We start from the raw sequence: 16,671 nt of genomic DNA on the forward strand, positions 1-16,671 counted from the left end.
TCCTACAGGCTTTGTATTTCAGGAGAAAGAATAACACTTTTATTTATCTCCGTAAAACCTGCTCACATTTTGCACACATGTGCCTAAAATGCGCCTGAATCTCATTTCAGATGCACAAACATTATCTTTTCATTATTTGGGCCAGGGGGGATGATTTTTTTCTTTCATTGCCAAACTGGCAGATAACTATCCTCTTTTGATGATCTCTGGCTGGCCCTGATTGGTTTCCGAAAACAATAGAAGATATTGGAGCATTGTGATTGGCCAACAAGCCAAGAAGAAGATGCCAAAGTTGAGTTTTTATCGAAAAAACATACTTAATAGTCACATTATCATTGATTTAGTGATTTGGTTTTATAGTATCAAAGCTGTGAACACCACATTTTGGGCCTGGATGAAAAATGTTCTTGAAGGGAAATAAACTCTATTAGTCATCTGTACATTGACAAAAAGTGAGCTTTAGATCACAAATTACAGCAAAAACTTCTGTCTTATGGTTCCTGAGATATTTTTAACAATGCATGTGCTACCGCTTGGGATTGTTGCCGATCAAGCAGACTTCACAGGATTAGCACAAAAATGTAGTCTCTTCTTTTAAAACTGGATCTAGAAGCAACTGAAATTGATATTTCTACTGATTGAGAAGAACAAAAATTGCTAAAACTAGTATTTCTGCATTAAGGGTACATTTTTAAGTTGTTAGAATCAGTAAAGTATTGAAAGGATTCCAGTAACTACATAAGTGGCTGTGGGGAAACCATACATAATTATCACCCAATTCTGCAGCTCCACTCCATTCTGTTAAGCTTTAAGGCATCCTTTAGCTCACTGTTTTGTTTTCCTGGCATGCAACGTTGCAGTTTTGCTTCGCTCCTTGTGATACAGACATCTGTTTTCAGTGAAAAACCTCAAACCCTGCACTGTTAGCTATTTGTCCAGCACCAAACAGGAGACCGACAAAGACATAGCGGAGCAATTAAGGGCTTTAAAGCTTGATATTTCCCTCAGGCAGTGATGGAGGATAGATGAGTAAATATTGGACTTTAATTTGTCATGAGGCTGGAAGTGAAAGACAATGTTGTTTCCTCTCTGATGGAAGTTTTAATGGATGGCTTTTAGTCCACTTAAAAGATGATATAATGTTAGCAGCTTGTTTCCTTGTGAAAATAAAGACACTAATAATCTTTTTTCTTACATTTCAATGAAAAACTGACAAGTGTGTCTTTTTTTCCCCAGTGTTGCTGGAATTGTGGCCGCAAAGCAAGCGAGACGTGCAGCGGCTGCAACGCAGCACGCTACTGCGGCTCCTTCTGCCAGCACAAAGACTGGGAGAGGCATCACCTCATCTGCAGCCCTGGACTCCAGGCTCAGCCTAAACCGGTTTCTCTCATCACTGCAAACAGGACAGCCGCTGTGGCAACATCTACAGCAGCAGCCGGGGTGTCTCCTATCGGTCTGGCCGGGGTCAAAGCCCCCGACAGCGTGCCCTCAATCTCCAGCCCTGGTGGAGAGAAGGCTTCTGTTGCCTCCCGCTCCTCCACTCCCTCCACCCCGGCCTCAGCCCCCGAGACCAATGGACACTAAGAGGGTGAAGGACATCAGCAGCAGACGTGTCACCTCTCCTCGTGCTTAATAGGGAAGAACTGAATCAGCAGAAAGAGGGAATATGTGTGGGTTAAGTTAGGATAACAGATTTTTCATCATACTCTTTGGCAGAGAAAAAAGGACAGATTATGGATGGCTGTCTGAGTGATATGTCAACTGGGACTTTGGCTTTGGCACAGAACAGAAGGACTCGTCTCGAATGCATCCATTGGATGAACAGATCTCCCTAACAGATGGAAACGTGTTTGTCTTCGTCCAAAAAAACCCTCAAACTTGGATCCATGAAGGGCGGGAAAAAAACTGACGACTGATCTGAGTTTATCTCTGGCTGTGGGGAGGAAGTTATGAAAGGAAGGCATGTGAAAAAAGAAGATTAAAACTCTGAGATGCCTCCACCCTGAAACAACACTCTTTTGTGTAAAAAGTTAAAAAAAAGGATGGTGGGAAATGTGTAATCAGTGCCAGCTACAAAGCATCTGGTTTTGCAGAATTGGGCACTAGAATCGTCTCTGCAGCTCCTTCTGTACACTTAAATATTTGCCACCAACTTCTTGTCAGGTTTTTCATATGTGTGAATGTCAAACGGTCGTGACGTCAGTGAATATTGTACAGCATATTTTGTCTAAGCAATATCAAAGTGAAGTGTTCAGGTACTTTAAGATGTTTCTGCATCACCAAAGTTTTCAGTGGCATAAAGAGAGAGATGTTGTCTGTAACCGTCCTCGTGAAGAAGAGATAATTATACACTAACCCCACATCTTATCTACTTTTATAAGAGCTTCATTCTATTCACTGTTTTCTGTTTCTGATTGTACAACTTTTTTTTTAAAGAGCAGAAAAAGACGTAGTGGTGATTGGATTGCGTAAGGGCAGGAAGATGCAGTTTAGACGTTATTCTGGTTGCAGTTTCAATTTTGGCACTTGTTCACGTCACCAGGGGTGTATGGCAGGGTCAGAAGTTGCTCCAAATCTTCAGACGTAGAAATATTGGCATCAGGAGGCAAGAGTTTTATATCAAAGAAGTAAAAAGTGTTACTTTTTTCTTTAAACTAACTAACTAACAGAGAGGAAATTTTGATGCCTACATTGCCAGGTTTGATTTGGAGCAGCGCCTCTTTCCCACGGAGAATCTCAGGAGCTAAACTGTATTTGTTTGTACAGATCATTCTCTCCTTTATTTCTTCTGTCACAGTTAGGTTTAAGTCAAATGTTTAGTGAGGAACTTTGATTTATCGTACTCTGCTGTTCCATCTGAGATGTCGTTCTTTGTTCTTGTTTGTTGTAAGATGACTTTGTAAAGATTATTATGAGAGAATGCCTTTATTTTGTGAGCCACAAGTTTCTTTGTTCTTTAAACACGTTCTTTTGTTATGAGGCATAACTTCATATGACAAAAAGATATCTTGACATGAAGTATGAAATAAAGAAATAGAATTACTTCAAAAATGTATTTCCTTGTTTCTCTTATTAACACATTTAGACTGGATGCACCGTTCCTGTGCACATACCTTTATGATCTGATTTGACTTCAGCGCATTGTGCATGGTCAAGAACCTGTAACTGACAAACTGCAACTTCATTATCATGATCAAGGATCATTGGGGTTTCCAGCATTGATGATGATGTGGAGTCACAGGATAAAAAAGTACAATTATATTTATTAGTACAAATAGATTTTACTCAGAAATCACAAACCAAAGTGAAATAATATGAAATAATTGACCTAAATTGTCTCAGGAAACAAGAGTGTCAGTCTTAAGCCTATGTTGTAAAAGATTCTACATATATGGAGCACTAAAGCTAAAACCAGATTTTCCCAATTCAGAGTCAACCCATGGGACATGAAGCATTGGAGCAAGTTTGCTGAAGTCGTTGTCCACTTTAGCATAGATGTTATGATAAACTGCATAGAGATGGATATTATATTCATTAAAAAGGGGACAATATTATCAATCAAGGCCTATAAAAGGGAGAGATTTCTGGGCCCCGTTTGATAGGGGGCCCACTGACGTCAGGAAAATCACGGTCCACTGTAGAAAATAATCTGTGATAACCATTTTTTATATTTTAACCCGAATAATAAACAATTCTGGTAACAACAATGAAATTTATTTATTTATGATAGAGTGCAATACAACTTTTTCCAAAATGTAAACCCATTTTCTTGAAACAGAATTACCTTTTAATATGTTATATTAACAGTGAGGATGGGCACACAGAACCTAACCATTATGAAACAGAGGCAAGAGTGGGCTCAAAGTGGCAAAAATCCCTTACAGCAGCAAAAAGTTGGCCTGAAAGTAGCAAAAGTAGATGGTAAAAATGGTGAAAAGCAGTTAGAGTGGCAAAAAATGGGTTAAAATTGGTAAAAAAAAAAAAAAAAGAAAAAGAAAAAGGGATAAGCAGCAAATATGGGTTAAGAAAAGAAAGAGTGGCAAAAATGGATGGTAAAAATGGTGAAAAGCAGTTAAAGAGTAGCAAAAATGGGTTAAAATAGGCAAAAATTAGTAGGGATAAATAGTGAAAAGTGGTTAAAGAGTGGAAAACTTGGTTAGAAGAGGCAAAAAAAAGGATAAGAAGAAAATATGGGTTAAGAACAGAAAGAGTGGCAAAAATGGGTGGTGAAAAGGTGAAAGGTGGTTAAAATTTGACAAAAACTGCATAAAATGGGCGGTAATAATGATGAAAAGTAGTTAGACATGGCAAAAATGGGTTAAAAGGAGCAGAAATTGGCAGGAATAATTGGTGAAAATGGTTAAAGAGTGGCAAAACTTGGTGTGAGAGGTCAAAAAGAGGTTGAAAGTGGCAAATATTGGTTTTCTGAAAGGAAAAAGTGGAAAAAGGGTGAAAAGTGGTTAGAAATAGACAAACAGCAAAAATTAGTTTACAGTAGCAAAAAAGGGCAGTTAAAGAAGTGAAAATGGGTTAAAAGTGGAAACTGATTTGGCTAAATAGGCGGAAACAGCGATTCAAAAAAGGGGGTTAAAAGTGTTGTGAATAATTCAAACATCAAAACCCAATTATACCTTGAAACACTTTTCAGCTCCAAAATAGAATAACAGTTATCCAGGATGCTAGCACCAATGCTACTGATCCATTCATTTGGTTCTTCAGGGGCCTGGCCAACTCTGTGGGCAGGCCTGTTATCAATATGATTTATTTGAATCAGAAACAACACAGGGCCAAGAACTGATCCCTGTGGAACACCTCTTGTCACTTATAAAAAATTCAAACTGAATATTTCCACCTTCCACATGCTTCTTACAAAGAAATTTTAACCCATTTGGGTTAAATTTCCTGTAGTGTTGGAGTGTTTCAGAAAGGCAGTCAAAAATGAACAATAATCAGTTTGTTTTTTTTTCTGTAAGCCAATTAAAAAATACACACAAACCCACAAATACATTATTTATGATAGTTTGAACAATTTTTTTCAATATGTTTCTAACTGTAAGAAGTAAATGCACTGAAACATGAAGCTTGTGTGTGATTATTTTACTGCTTAGTTTTGACACTAGGTGGTGCTGTTGTGTTGATTTTGCAGCATAAAAGCAACAGGCATTGACAATTAGTATTAGTTTTGTCATGACCAAACCGAGGCAACGTTGTTAATGGTAAATATATTGACAGCTATGATGTATTGATCCCTAATACCCTGACGACTTCAGTAAAAAAGACTGCAGCATCAAATAGCACAGACTGTGTTCATTTACTCCGTCTGCTCTGTCTCAAGTTTAACAGTGCAGCTCTGTTCGTCTTTAGGCACTACACTTCCACATAGTTTGGCAGCTAAGTTTGCTATTATTTTGTGTTTGAATGCTGAGATGAGCTCTCAGTGTCTGGATCCAGTGGTATTCAGGGCCTACAAGGGCCTCCTGAAATGGGGTTGGCCCCTCCAAAATCCTTAACAAAGACGAGCTGTTTGGTCTTTTTCTTGAGGCATGTTCAGTTACTACACACACATTTCCCTACACCAGACTGGGATTATCAGCTTTATTTACACACTAATGATAAAGTATACTAAAGTTGCCCATTCATCCTTATATTTTCTGTGTTTGGCCTTCAGTGAAAAATGTTTTGTCACTCCTGTTGTAGACAACAAATAATAATACATTCCTGTAGAAAAAAAAAAAACTTTCAGTGCTCCGACTTTCACTATAAATCCTGGCAGCTTTACTGATTTTTCAAAACAAATGTTTTTTGTCTCTCACATAAAAACTCACAGATGCCCTTTACTGAAACATTTTTAAAAGGACTCTAAAATAGTATTTCCCCTACTCTTTGTCTTTTGTTGTAAATCATTCAGTGACTCCTGATTAAATATGAAGGAGGTATTCTTTGAATTCAGGTATGAAGTTATAAGGAGTCACTTTGGAGATTGATTTACTCCAAGGAGGGTGAAAATTGGCTCATGTTTCATGTATAACAACTTGCTCTGCTGAACAGATTTAATATTTAAAGCTGTTTATGTTGAAGGCCTGTGGTAACAGCAGCTGTGGGAATGGATTGATTTTATTCATCACTTTTTTACAGTAGGAATTCAAGCAGTGGCCAAAATATAGATGCAATACTATATTTAACCACAAGATGGCAGTGTAGGCTTTTTTTTAATCAAACATGAAGGTTTAGTTCCCTAAGATGCTCCTGAATGTGGCTAATCTGTTGGACCAGAATCCCAGAAAACTCACCTTACAGACCCTCATCTGAAGAGCTCCATCAGAGGAGGAGGATCTGATATGAAAAAAACATCTATGATGTTCTGACTGATCCATTCTATTTTTCCTGTTAATATATAAACATTTTGAATTTGATGCCCGCATCGCTTTCCTTAAAAGCTAGGACAGGTGAAAGAAAGAACTGGGAAAGTTTTGGAATTCTCAAAAAACACCTGGAACATTCCACATGTAGGTAGAGTGCCTATAAAAGTATTCAGCTATGTGGATGTTTTACCTTTATATTGCTTTTATTAATCAATCATGGTCAATAAGATTTGGCGTTTATTACAAATAAAAAGACAAAAAAACTGTTGTCAAAGTAAAAACAGATTGCTGTAAAGTAATGCTGATTAATTTAAAATATGTCATGTAAAATAAGTGACTGCATAAATATCCACCCCCTTTCAAGTCAGTATTTAGTAGATGCAGCTTTGGCTGTAATCACAGCAATGAGTGTATGTGGATAGGCTCTGTCAGGTTGCACAGGGATCATGCATGAACAGACCTTTTTAAGTCTAGACACAAATTCTGACTGGATTAAGGTCTTGGCTTTGACTCGTCCACTCCAGAACATTTACCTTGCTGTCTTTAAACTGTATCCATGCAGCTTTCTCTGTATGCTTCCTGTCATTGTCTCACTGAAAAATGAATTTTCTCCCAAGCCGTGGTTCTCCAGGTTTTAGTGGGTGTGTCGACCCGTCGACTTGACTGATGTGTGATGACTCTTTTTGCTTGAAGTCGCCTAGTCACTCATCACATGATTAGACGTTACAATGCCTAATGTGTAGCTCTTTTCATTGATTTACAGAAGGTTTGACACTCTAGACCACAGTTTACTGATAAATGTGCTTCATCATATTGGCATGTCAAACCAAGCAGGATCATGGTTTGCCACCTCCTCTTTTCTGGAGGTCCTAAAAGTGTGCCTCAAGATTCAGCCTTAAGACCTATGTTATTTTCTATTTATGTCAATGATTTTTGTGATCAATTTCAGGCCTTTGGGTCTTTAATCTGCTTGAAATGTTTTTCAATCTTGTCTGCAGAAACTTAACTTTGTCTTAAAAATTGATAAAAACAAATTCATGGTTAATACAAGTTCAAATACAAGTAAGTTACCAGGGAACATCCCATCAATTTTAACTACACACGGCTGACCAACTGAGCTAGTCTTAAAACTATAAGTAGTTGTTTTCTTAGTGATCTGAGCAATAGAGTTTTAGGGGGTATTTTATATGTGGCCTTTGGTCTAAATGAGTTGAATAGAGGCTTAATTAACATAAAATGAAACAATGGACCACCATATCAACCCTTTTGCTGCTTGGACTCACATCAAAAATGTTTTTAAGCTACAATTGTTAGAAGTATATGAATTATAATTTGCAAAATATATGTTATCGGTTATTTTAAACTATTCTCTTCTCCTGTAGATTCATTCATGATTTCATTCATTTCTAGTCAGAGTTGACTTTTATCACATGAAAGACGACTTTAAACATTCCCAAGTCGTGCAACTCCTACCGGGTATTAGACTGGCCAGCATGTAGTTCAGACCTGAACCCCACTGAAAATCTAGGTGCATTACAAATACAACAAAACACAACAGAAACCTCACACTGTTAAGCAACTTAAAACGTATATCACGCAAGAATGGGAAAGAAACATACATACAGCATTTCAACCTGTGTCTCCAGTCCCAGAGAGGCGACAGAGTGTTGTTAAAAGAAAAGGCAGTACAACAAAGTGGTGTCCCAATGTTTTTGAAAATACCTCAGGCATTAAACTCACAGTTTAAGTATGCTTAAAAAAACAAAGGTTAACAGTCTAAGCAGTGCTGCATTCATCTGAAAACTGATTTGCAAATCGATGTAATTTGTCTCAACGCACATTTTCCCAGTGTCCCTACTATTTTGGAACATTGTTTGCATATCTGGGTCAAATTCAGCGGAGACACTGTGGAGCAGAACACCATTTTTTCCAGTCTGAGTTGGCACAATAAATGGATTTTTGCTAACTGCATGTAAACGTGAAATATCGACAGACCACTGGTGTCTGACTTCAGCTGTTCTCCTCACAACCAAGCAGGATCACATCCATCCTCTCCTCTAAGTTCAGGTATAACTCAAGTTCTGATGATAAAACTCAACAAAAGCCTTTATATGTGATTGTCATTAAGCTGCTCTGTTTTTGCCATGTCATGACTTTTGTACTTTTTTTGATTATAGAGTGCATCTACCGACTGTTAGTGGATCTAAAAATGAGACATGACTCATCTGTTGTCGACAGATAATTGCGTATGTCAGTGGAGTGCCAGGATCAGTGTTGTTTATTTCAGTGCCTGTGTCAATGTAGGATCGTGACGTTTGCTTTGTGCTGCGGATAAGACATTGAGTGGTTTCCTACCGCGGCTCTGATGTGACAAAGATACACGTCAGTGTGGCCAGGAGTCAGCCTGCATGCTCTCTACACAGTTATTTACATCTGTACTGAAAACATGCACAGAGATAATAGGCTGAGCTGTAAGAGAATGGGAGTGTTCTCTTTTCTTTTGGATTATTATAATCATTTGAAGTTATTTTTCTTTGCATCATCTGAGTTGGTTTACTCCCCCCTTTATGGATGAAAGCACATGGTTTCTCTTTATTTGTATTAGTCAGTTTGTGTTTATGTCTCAGTGTGGTGAGCCACTTCTGCTTTGGCAGAGCCGCAGCTACACACTGTTGTGCTGATTGTGTGGAGAGCAGTTTAATTATATTCCTGGTTTCTGTCCCAACGTCCTGCTGCAGGCAGAATAATAGAGGTCACTCTATTCTGCCCTTATTTTCAAAGCCCCTCTCCCCAGTCTAAAAAAAAACAAGCTACTGCTTGCAAAGAGTGACAAGATATTTTCATGCCCAACTCATTTCCCTCCTTTTTCTTACTTTTCTCTTTTTTAAAAAATCATTCCTTAAACTGATGTGACCCCTTTCCATGAGGTCAAGAACTGCCTACAGAGCTCAGAGGCAGGATTGTTGCAAAACATGGATCTGGGGAAAGCTATGAAAAGTTTCTGCTGCACTGAAGGTTCCCAAGAGCAGTGGCCTTCATTATTCTCAAATCAAAGGAGTTTGGCACAACAAGGACTCTTCCAAGAGCTGGTTGCCCAGCCAAACTGAGCAATCAGGGGAGAAGGGCCTTAGTAAGAGAGGTAACCAGGTTCTGGATGGTCACTCTGACTGAGCTCCAGAGATCTTGTTTGGAGATGGGACAAAGTTCCAGGACAACCATCGCTGCAGCCCTCCACTGATCTGAACTTTGTGTCAGAGTGGCTATCCTCTTGTGGGTCCACAATCACGCCGGCGTGATTTCATCATGCACTACTTTTGTCACATGACAGCTTGAAAACAAAGCCACATTTTGCATTGCAATCACTTTGTGTGAAAAGCATGATCTTCAAGCTTTCTTTCGGTTTTTGTTTGATGTCAATAGGCCAAGTAAAACAGGAAATATGATTGTTTTAATTTGATATAAAAATTAATGTTACACATAAGGGACAGTGGGCTGTACAGGGCTGTCACTGGTATTTTTAAAAATAAATGTCAGCATATTGTAATTTCTTTTAAAAAATGACAATATATTGTTTTAAATAACAATTTTTAAAAAATCCATTTTGTGGGGTGTTGTGTTTTTGGAGGCCCTATATCTAAAACAGTAAATTAAACTTAAAAGATATATAGTTTTCATTAAATAAAAGGTGAGGTAGTGCTGAAAAAGATTATACCAAACATGAGTATGGTATACATTTTCTGAGTGGTTTATTTTGTCAAAATAGTCAACCTAAGGGTTAAGTGTAAAACACATTAAAGTCCACTTTGGGTTTGCAAAGAACTTCATGTGAAAACCAAAAATTGCAGGCAAACTCCTGAATGTTGTCTAAATTGCACACGTGTGTCAGTAACATTTGGAAGCTCTTGCTCCCTGCCAAATCCATCCACTTTTCCAAATGTTGCAGACGTACTTACGCGATTGAGGAAATATAGTCTCTCATATTCAAAATTATGTCTCGTATGTCGACATTTCTCTACTTTTTCATACCATGGACCTTATCATTTTGAACGATCCTCAAAAAGTGGAACTATTGCCAATATTTTTGAACAATTTAGTCAATATGAAAGTTTATCATGCATTTTTTTTTCTTAAGATTTATTTTTGGGCCTTTTCATGCCTTTATTGGATAGAGGAAGGACAGTGGATAGACTCAGAAACAGGGAAGAGAGCGGGGAGAGACATGCGATAAAGGGCCACAGGCCGGATTTGAGCCCGGGCCGCCCCCATACATGGGTAGCGCCTTAAACCACTTGACTATCTGCGCGCCCTTTCATGCATTTTTTGATCATTAAAAATAAAGGAAATGCCAAATCTAGGACTCGTAGTTTTGTTGCCATAGCAATCAGGTATCAGCACCATTAGATTTGTGAAAAAATAGGAAAGGGGCCTCATATTGGGCTTTGCCTGGGGCCTCTGAATTACTAAAACCACCCCTGCCCGTGGATTTATTTGCTGCTTTGGGTCTGGTAAATGACATTGTAACACTGTGAGACTTCCTGACAGGACTGAGACAGAGCAGCATGGTGACATACTGTTGGCAGACCTGGTTTCAATCTGTTACCAGTCTAAAGCCTCTGTAGAAGAGTTCCTGCAAACTTCAAGGACGCCGATCCAATGACATTTTAAAACAGGTACAAATGTAATCAAGTAGTTTATGTGGACTCAGATTTGTTGAAATATTTCAAATCTTTTCACATTATGATGGAGAAGTTTTGATTTGTCTTTGATGTGTTCTCTTCAAGACAGACTCTAATAAATGCAGCATACATTTTTTCACTCAATAAGCCAGAACACATCTGAATAATATATATGTACAAAAAAGGAAAAAAAATCCATCTTTGACTTGTAAATAGAGTAACATATTGTCTTAAGTTTGAGTGGTGCTTTTCTGGTGCTTTTTTAACTCACAGCACTTTCAACACCAAAGGTCACACCCATTTATACAGAGATGGCAAAGGCAGCTATGATCCATATAAACGAAACCCACTCAGACACATTTACACCCAGTTGCTCTAGCAGTAGAGGCAGTCTGGGGTTAAGAGTCTTGCCCAAAGAATATTGGCTGCAGGAGCTGCACCTCTCACTCTACATTCTTATGATGACTTATCTTTGGCATATTTTAGGGTGTCGTTGGTGAGACCGTGTGTCAAACACTCAGAAGAGCAGGAAGGGTCAGCTGCTTGATACAGGAGTAAAAGCTGTGCTTCTATGGGTACCTGGTGTGCTTTCCAGGTCTGGTTCAGCTTACAGCATAGTTGGTTCCCAGGATGTGGTCCTAGCTGGACAAGGCGTTGGATGCTGGGCGCTGCGTGCATCGGGGAGGAATCAGCTGGAAAGATACTTGAAGAGATGGGGCATGGGCCCGGCGCAGGCCCAACCTATCTCTATTTCTGACCCACAGCCATCCCTGCAGACCTAACTGATTAACCTTAAGTAGGCTGTCTGAAATTGTGCTTGATCGATGACATAAAATGTTAAGATAACGGTCAAAAGTTTTCTGCAGCAACCACCACTTCTATTTTTGATGCCAGAAAGGCTGTGCACACAGAGAAAATCTTGTAACACTGAGACAATCAAGTTTCTGCTGTTCCCTTGTAACCTTTAAATCCTTTTCAATCTGTCTTGTTTCATTGGACCGTTTAATCGTTTAGCTATGAATCATCAGTCTTCCTCAAAGAGGAAAGACAATGCCAAAGCAATATCTGTGATGACCTTTAGGGACATAAAAGCTATATCACAACAACAAGAAACATTTTGATGTGAACTGGCACCTCCAGAAAATAAAAATATCAACTTATCTTGGAGGAAATGTTCATCGTTATATCCGGTAATAATTAGTGCAGAAGGCGGTGTTCAGCTGTGGGTAGAAATAGAGGCCTCTGGTGGACCAGTGTAATGTTTTATGCAAACATGTTCTTTCTCCTCCAGTATTAATTAAAGCTCTTCTGTTTGAGTTTCTCACCAAAGCTTGACAGCAGAGTATGATCACAGGAGGACTATGTTTTTAAAGTATCTTAACCTCCTCCACAGAAAAAATGACAACTTTTATTTATAAAGATGCTTAACGAGATACAGGCATATATAGGAGAGCTGAAGTGTCTAACATGCAGAGCTAGTTGGAAGCTGCACTGAAAAGAGGAAGCTGTACTCGAGGATTTCTTGTTAATAATACATTCAGTATAGGCCTGTACTGTATAGCAGTTTTCCCATGAAGCCGAGTGTTCAAAGGGTTTCAAAGGAAGGCATGAAACCGAGATAAGCTCTGTATATCTGTCAGGGAGGAGACAGAGAGCATTTAGAAAAGAAACAGCCCAGGCATTCTGCTGTGAAAAATAAAGTCCTGAAGAGCACAGGCCCTGAAAAGATCCGTCTGAGGGACAGTGGTAACATGTTTAATGCTCAGGGAATCTGTCCAAGCTGCTCTCTAATCTTCCATACTCTGCCCCCAGTGGAAGGAGTCTTTTCAATAACAGCTGCAACTAAGATGTATTTACAAAACAGTAAACCGTCTTTCCCCTGACGGAGGTTTTGTCTGAGTTGCTTGAAGTGTTCTTTTGTCTTCATAGTATAATGGTAGCCAGACATACTGACTAACCAGTGACTGGACCTTCCAGACACAGGTGTCTTTATACTGCAACCACTTAAAAACACATTTACTGCACTCAGGTGATTTTTGGAACATGTGAGACTTCTAGCACCAATCCACTGCACCTCTACTGAATAAGGTCCGTCACTTTGAAGAGGATGAATATTTATGAAATTGTGTATTTTGCATTGCCTATTTTATCAAATTGACCTTAAATTAAAGAAACATTAAAAAAAGGTTTTTAGGATCTTTTTTGTCAAAAAGCCAAATTACGTTGACAATGATTGATTTCTAAAATAAAGCAAAGGGTAAGACATCCTAGGGGGTGGATCATTTTCAAAGGCACTGTATGACTAAATCTTATTTATTTTTTCAAGATCTTGTCTATTAGTTTAGGATAATAAAACGCTTTGTTGGGGAAAAAAAACAGAGCCAGTACTCCCCTCAGGCATCTGGTTTTAGTGTGTCATACAGTGGAGCCTATCCCAGCTGTCATTGGGAAAGAGGCAGGGGTACACCCTGGACTGGTCGCCAGTCAAACTCAGGGGTGACATAAAGAGACAAACAACCAGACACGCTCACACTCACGCCTATGGCCAGTTTAGAGTCACCACTTCACCTAAAGAGCATGTCTTTGGAGGTGGCAGGGGAGCTGGAGTACCCGGGGAGAACATGCAAACCCCCCACAGAAAGGCCCTGACCAGGAAGAGAACCAGGGGCCGCTAACCCCTGAACCACCATACAGCCCCTAATTTAGGTTATATGGACCAAATATTAAACCAGTGTTTAGCTCTTTTTTTATCCCCCCCAACACACATGTAATCATGCATTCAAGCACAAATCTTCTTTCTTAATGCGACACAAAGGGTCAGCTGATGGTGCTGATTCTCTTGATGCCCAGAGAAAACTGAGTAACAAATCTCCTCCCTTCATAACCTCTCAGCTGTGCCGATTACAAACAGCCATCAGCTGGAGTGACACTCTCAGGTGCCCTTAATCATCCTGATGAGCAGGGAGAACTGGGACCAAGTTTTGTGGGGAAATCTCTCCATATATCCATAACAACACTGAAAATGCCTTTGACTACATTTAATACTAGCGACACTCAGTGAGAGATTTATTTGCTGTCAGAATGACGGATGGAGAGATTTAAATCAGAAACAAAGTGATTAGACATACCTCTTTGTAAGCAATTCAGTTTAATGGGTTTAGCGTGTTGCTTTACTTTGAAAAAGGCTTTCATCTAAGATGTTATGAGCAAATGATTCAGACCTCAGATGTCTCTCATTTGAGTTTACCTCTCTTCCATCCTGATCATGCTTTGGTACAAAACCAAATCATTTAGCACGCAGCACCCTCAGCACAAAATCACCCTTTGCACCAGTTGTTTTTCCTGCTCTACTTAACCCGTTCAGACCGAATGCAAAGTTTAAGTGTAAGACCGGATGAAACAATGTCATCAATAGAGATGGGCACAATAAACTGAAACATTTTGACAGCAAAGTCAGACTTCAGCTTAGCATGATGTGCACAAACATCAGGATGCCAGAGAATAAAGTAGAAAAAACTGAAGGAATTTACTTATAAATTGGGAAAAGAGGGGGTTACAAGTGGCAAAAATTGGCTGAGAGAAAGTAGTGAAAGTGTTTTAAAAAATAGCAAAAATGGGATACGAAAGGCAGAAATGTTATAAAAGTGGCAAATAAAGGTTAAAATACACAAAAATTGGATAATAGTAAAATTAAGACAAAGGAAGGCAAACATTGGCGGTATGGTAAAAACTGGTTTAAAACTGGTAAAAATGGGTTAAAATAGACAGAAATGGGATAGCAGTGAAAACTGGACTATGCAAGGCAAAATGGAGAGAAAAAGGGTGAAAAGTTGTTAAAAGGTGGCAAAAATGGGTTAAAATAGCAAAAGTAAGTGAGCGAAATTGGGTGAGAAAAATGGTTAAAAATTGGTTTAAAAGTGGCAAGAATGGGCTAAAATAGACAAAAATGGGATAAGCAAGGCAAAATGGGTCGAAAAATAGGGGAAAAGTTGTTAAAAAGCTGCAAAAAGGGTAAAAAGTGGCTATGTGCAAACTCAATGCCTATGATAAGGGTGTCAATTCTCTGCCCAGCCAATTCTATGAGCAGGCCTGGCTGAGAAATTTTAGTAAATGTTGGAAATCTGTGCAGTTTTTCAAGAAACCCCCAGGACTGGTAAGGTTATTTTTCAAACAAGACTTCGGTTTTAGAGGTTGCAAGAGAAAAATATCAAGCATGCCGAGTGACTCAAAATGGACCTAACAGCCACTTCAGCAGAAAGGGAAGTGCTGCAAGCAAACTTTATTTAACTCACAACAATACGCTTGACGCAAAGTGCTCTCAAACCAAGGTTGTGGATGCTGCCAGAGCAAGGAAAAGAAAATCTATCAATGCAGGATCTTTCAAACAATCCATTCATTCTTTCAGATTACAATTTCTGTTATACAATTGAAAAAATAAATGCCTTTTAACTCCAAAACATGCAGTACCCAAATGGAGATGAAACTAAATGACCAAACAAGAAAAGTGATCTACAGAAGTAACTGAACGCATTAAATCACTGCATATCCTCTGTTTTATTGTGAAGAACAAAGGCTCCAACACAACTTCTGTGACTCAGCTGACAAAGAAAAAGTAGTGAGGCACAGCGAGCTAACATCATCTCTGTCACCTCTGCTCAAAGTGATGCTTAAATTATATGAATGTGCTGAAGCGTCTGTCACACTACATCATGACCGAGAGAGAGAGAAGACAATGGAGCTCTGTTTGACTCTCACGCTGGGTGTCAGAAGACACTGAAAACCCATTTTGATGATAAAAGTCTCTGTCCCTATCTGTCTTTTCCACATCTTCACGTCTCCTCACAGACATTTCTGTGCCTCTACCCTCTTTCTCTCTCACCCCGACTCACCATCTTTGCGGTCTGTAAATGGGTTTGGACAGGATTCTGTTGTGAACACTTAGTGTTCTTCAAGGTCATGAGGGATTCAGAGTTTGAACACTTGCATTTGTATGTTCCGCAAAACACAATAAAACTGATGCAGGAAAACTGAAACAATCTCAAATGTTTTTCATGTTGGACCTTTAGATTCAATTCAGATCAATTCAAACTTTAATTAGGGTATCAAGGTCCAGATAGTAACTATAAAAACACCATGCAACACTTGAAAGCAGCATCTGCACCATCAAGTAGGCACAGTTTAACATTATAGGTTGTCACTCTATAGCAAAACTCCAATCAGTTTGAGTATTTCCTAAAGAAAAAAGGTCAAGCTCTCTGTCTTTTAAAAGCAAATGCATGCTTTCTTAAGGGTCCAGGGTGAAAGAGGTGGACATACTCAGGCATGAAATGGGACAGCAGCTGATGCTTTTTCATTTTGGGCTTCAAGTATTTATTTCTCTGGAGAAGTTGCACAAAATAATTTTATCTCAAGTGCCATATTTTATTTTCAATTATTTTTCTGTCCATCCAGCGTTTAATGAACCAAGCACTCTTTTAAAGAACATAGTTGGGTACGTGTATCTAAAGATATTGCTCCTCTGAGCCATAGGCTGTATTAAACTGGAGAAAAAGCTGGACATAACTCACTGGTTTGTCCTTTGGGGTTTTTAACATTAAGCTTAGTATTTTGGAGCATTTTTTTTTGCATCCAGA

The 16,671-nt window shown here is 38.9% G+C and overlaps 1 protein-coding gene across 2 annotated transcripts in view; it reads left to right on the forward strand.

Annotated features, from left to right (window-relative positions):
• The window catches only part of cbfa2t2 (CBFA2/RUNX1 partner transcriptional co-repressor 2), a 61,571-nt gene extending 58,565 nt beyond the window's left edge, over positions 1 to 3,006 (forward strand). For both annotated transcript variants that reach the window (XM_041816049.1, XM_041816058.1), the window contains exon 11: positions 1,237 to 3,006. In XM_041816049.1, the coding sequence (XP_041671983.1) occupies positions 1,237 to 1,584 (348 nt within the window). In that variant the 3' untranslated portion in view covers positions 1,585 to 3,006. The remainder of the gene's footprint in view (positions 1 to 1,236) is intronic.
• Positions 3,007 to 16,671: the final 13,665 nt, after the last annotated feature.

Source organism: Cheilinus undulatus, linkage group 3 (genome assembly GCF_018320785.1).
Source record: "Cheilinus undulatus linkage group 3, ASM1832078v1, whole genome shotgun sequence".
Taxonomy (NCBI): Eukaryota; Metazoa; Chordata; class Actinopteri; order Labriformes; family Labridae; genus Cheilinus; species Cheilinus undulatus.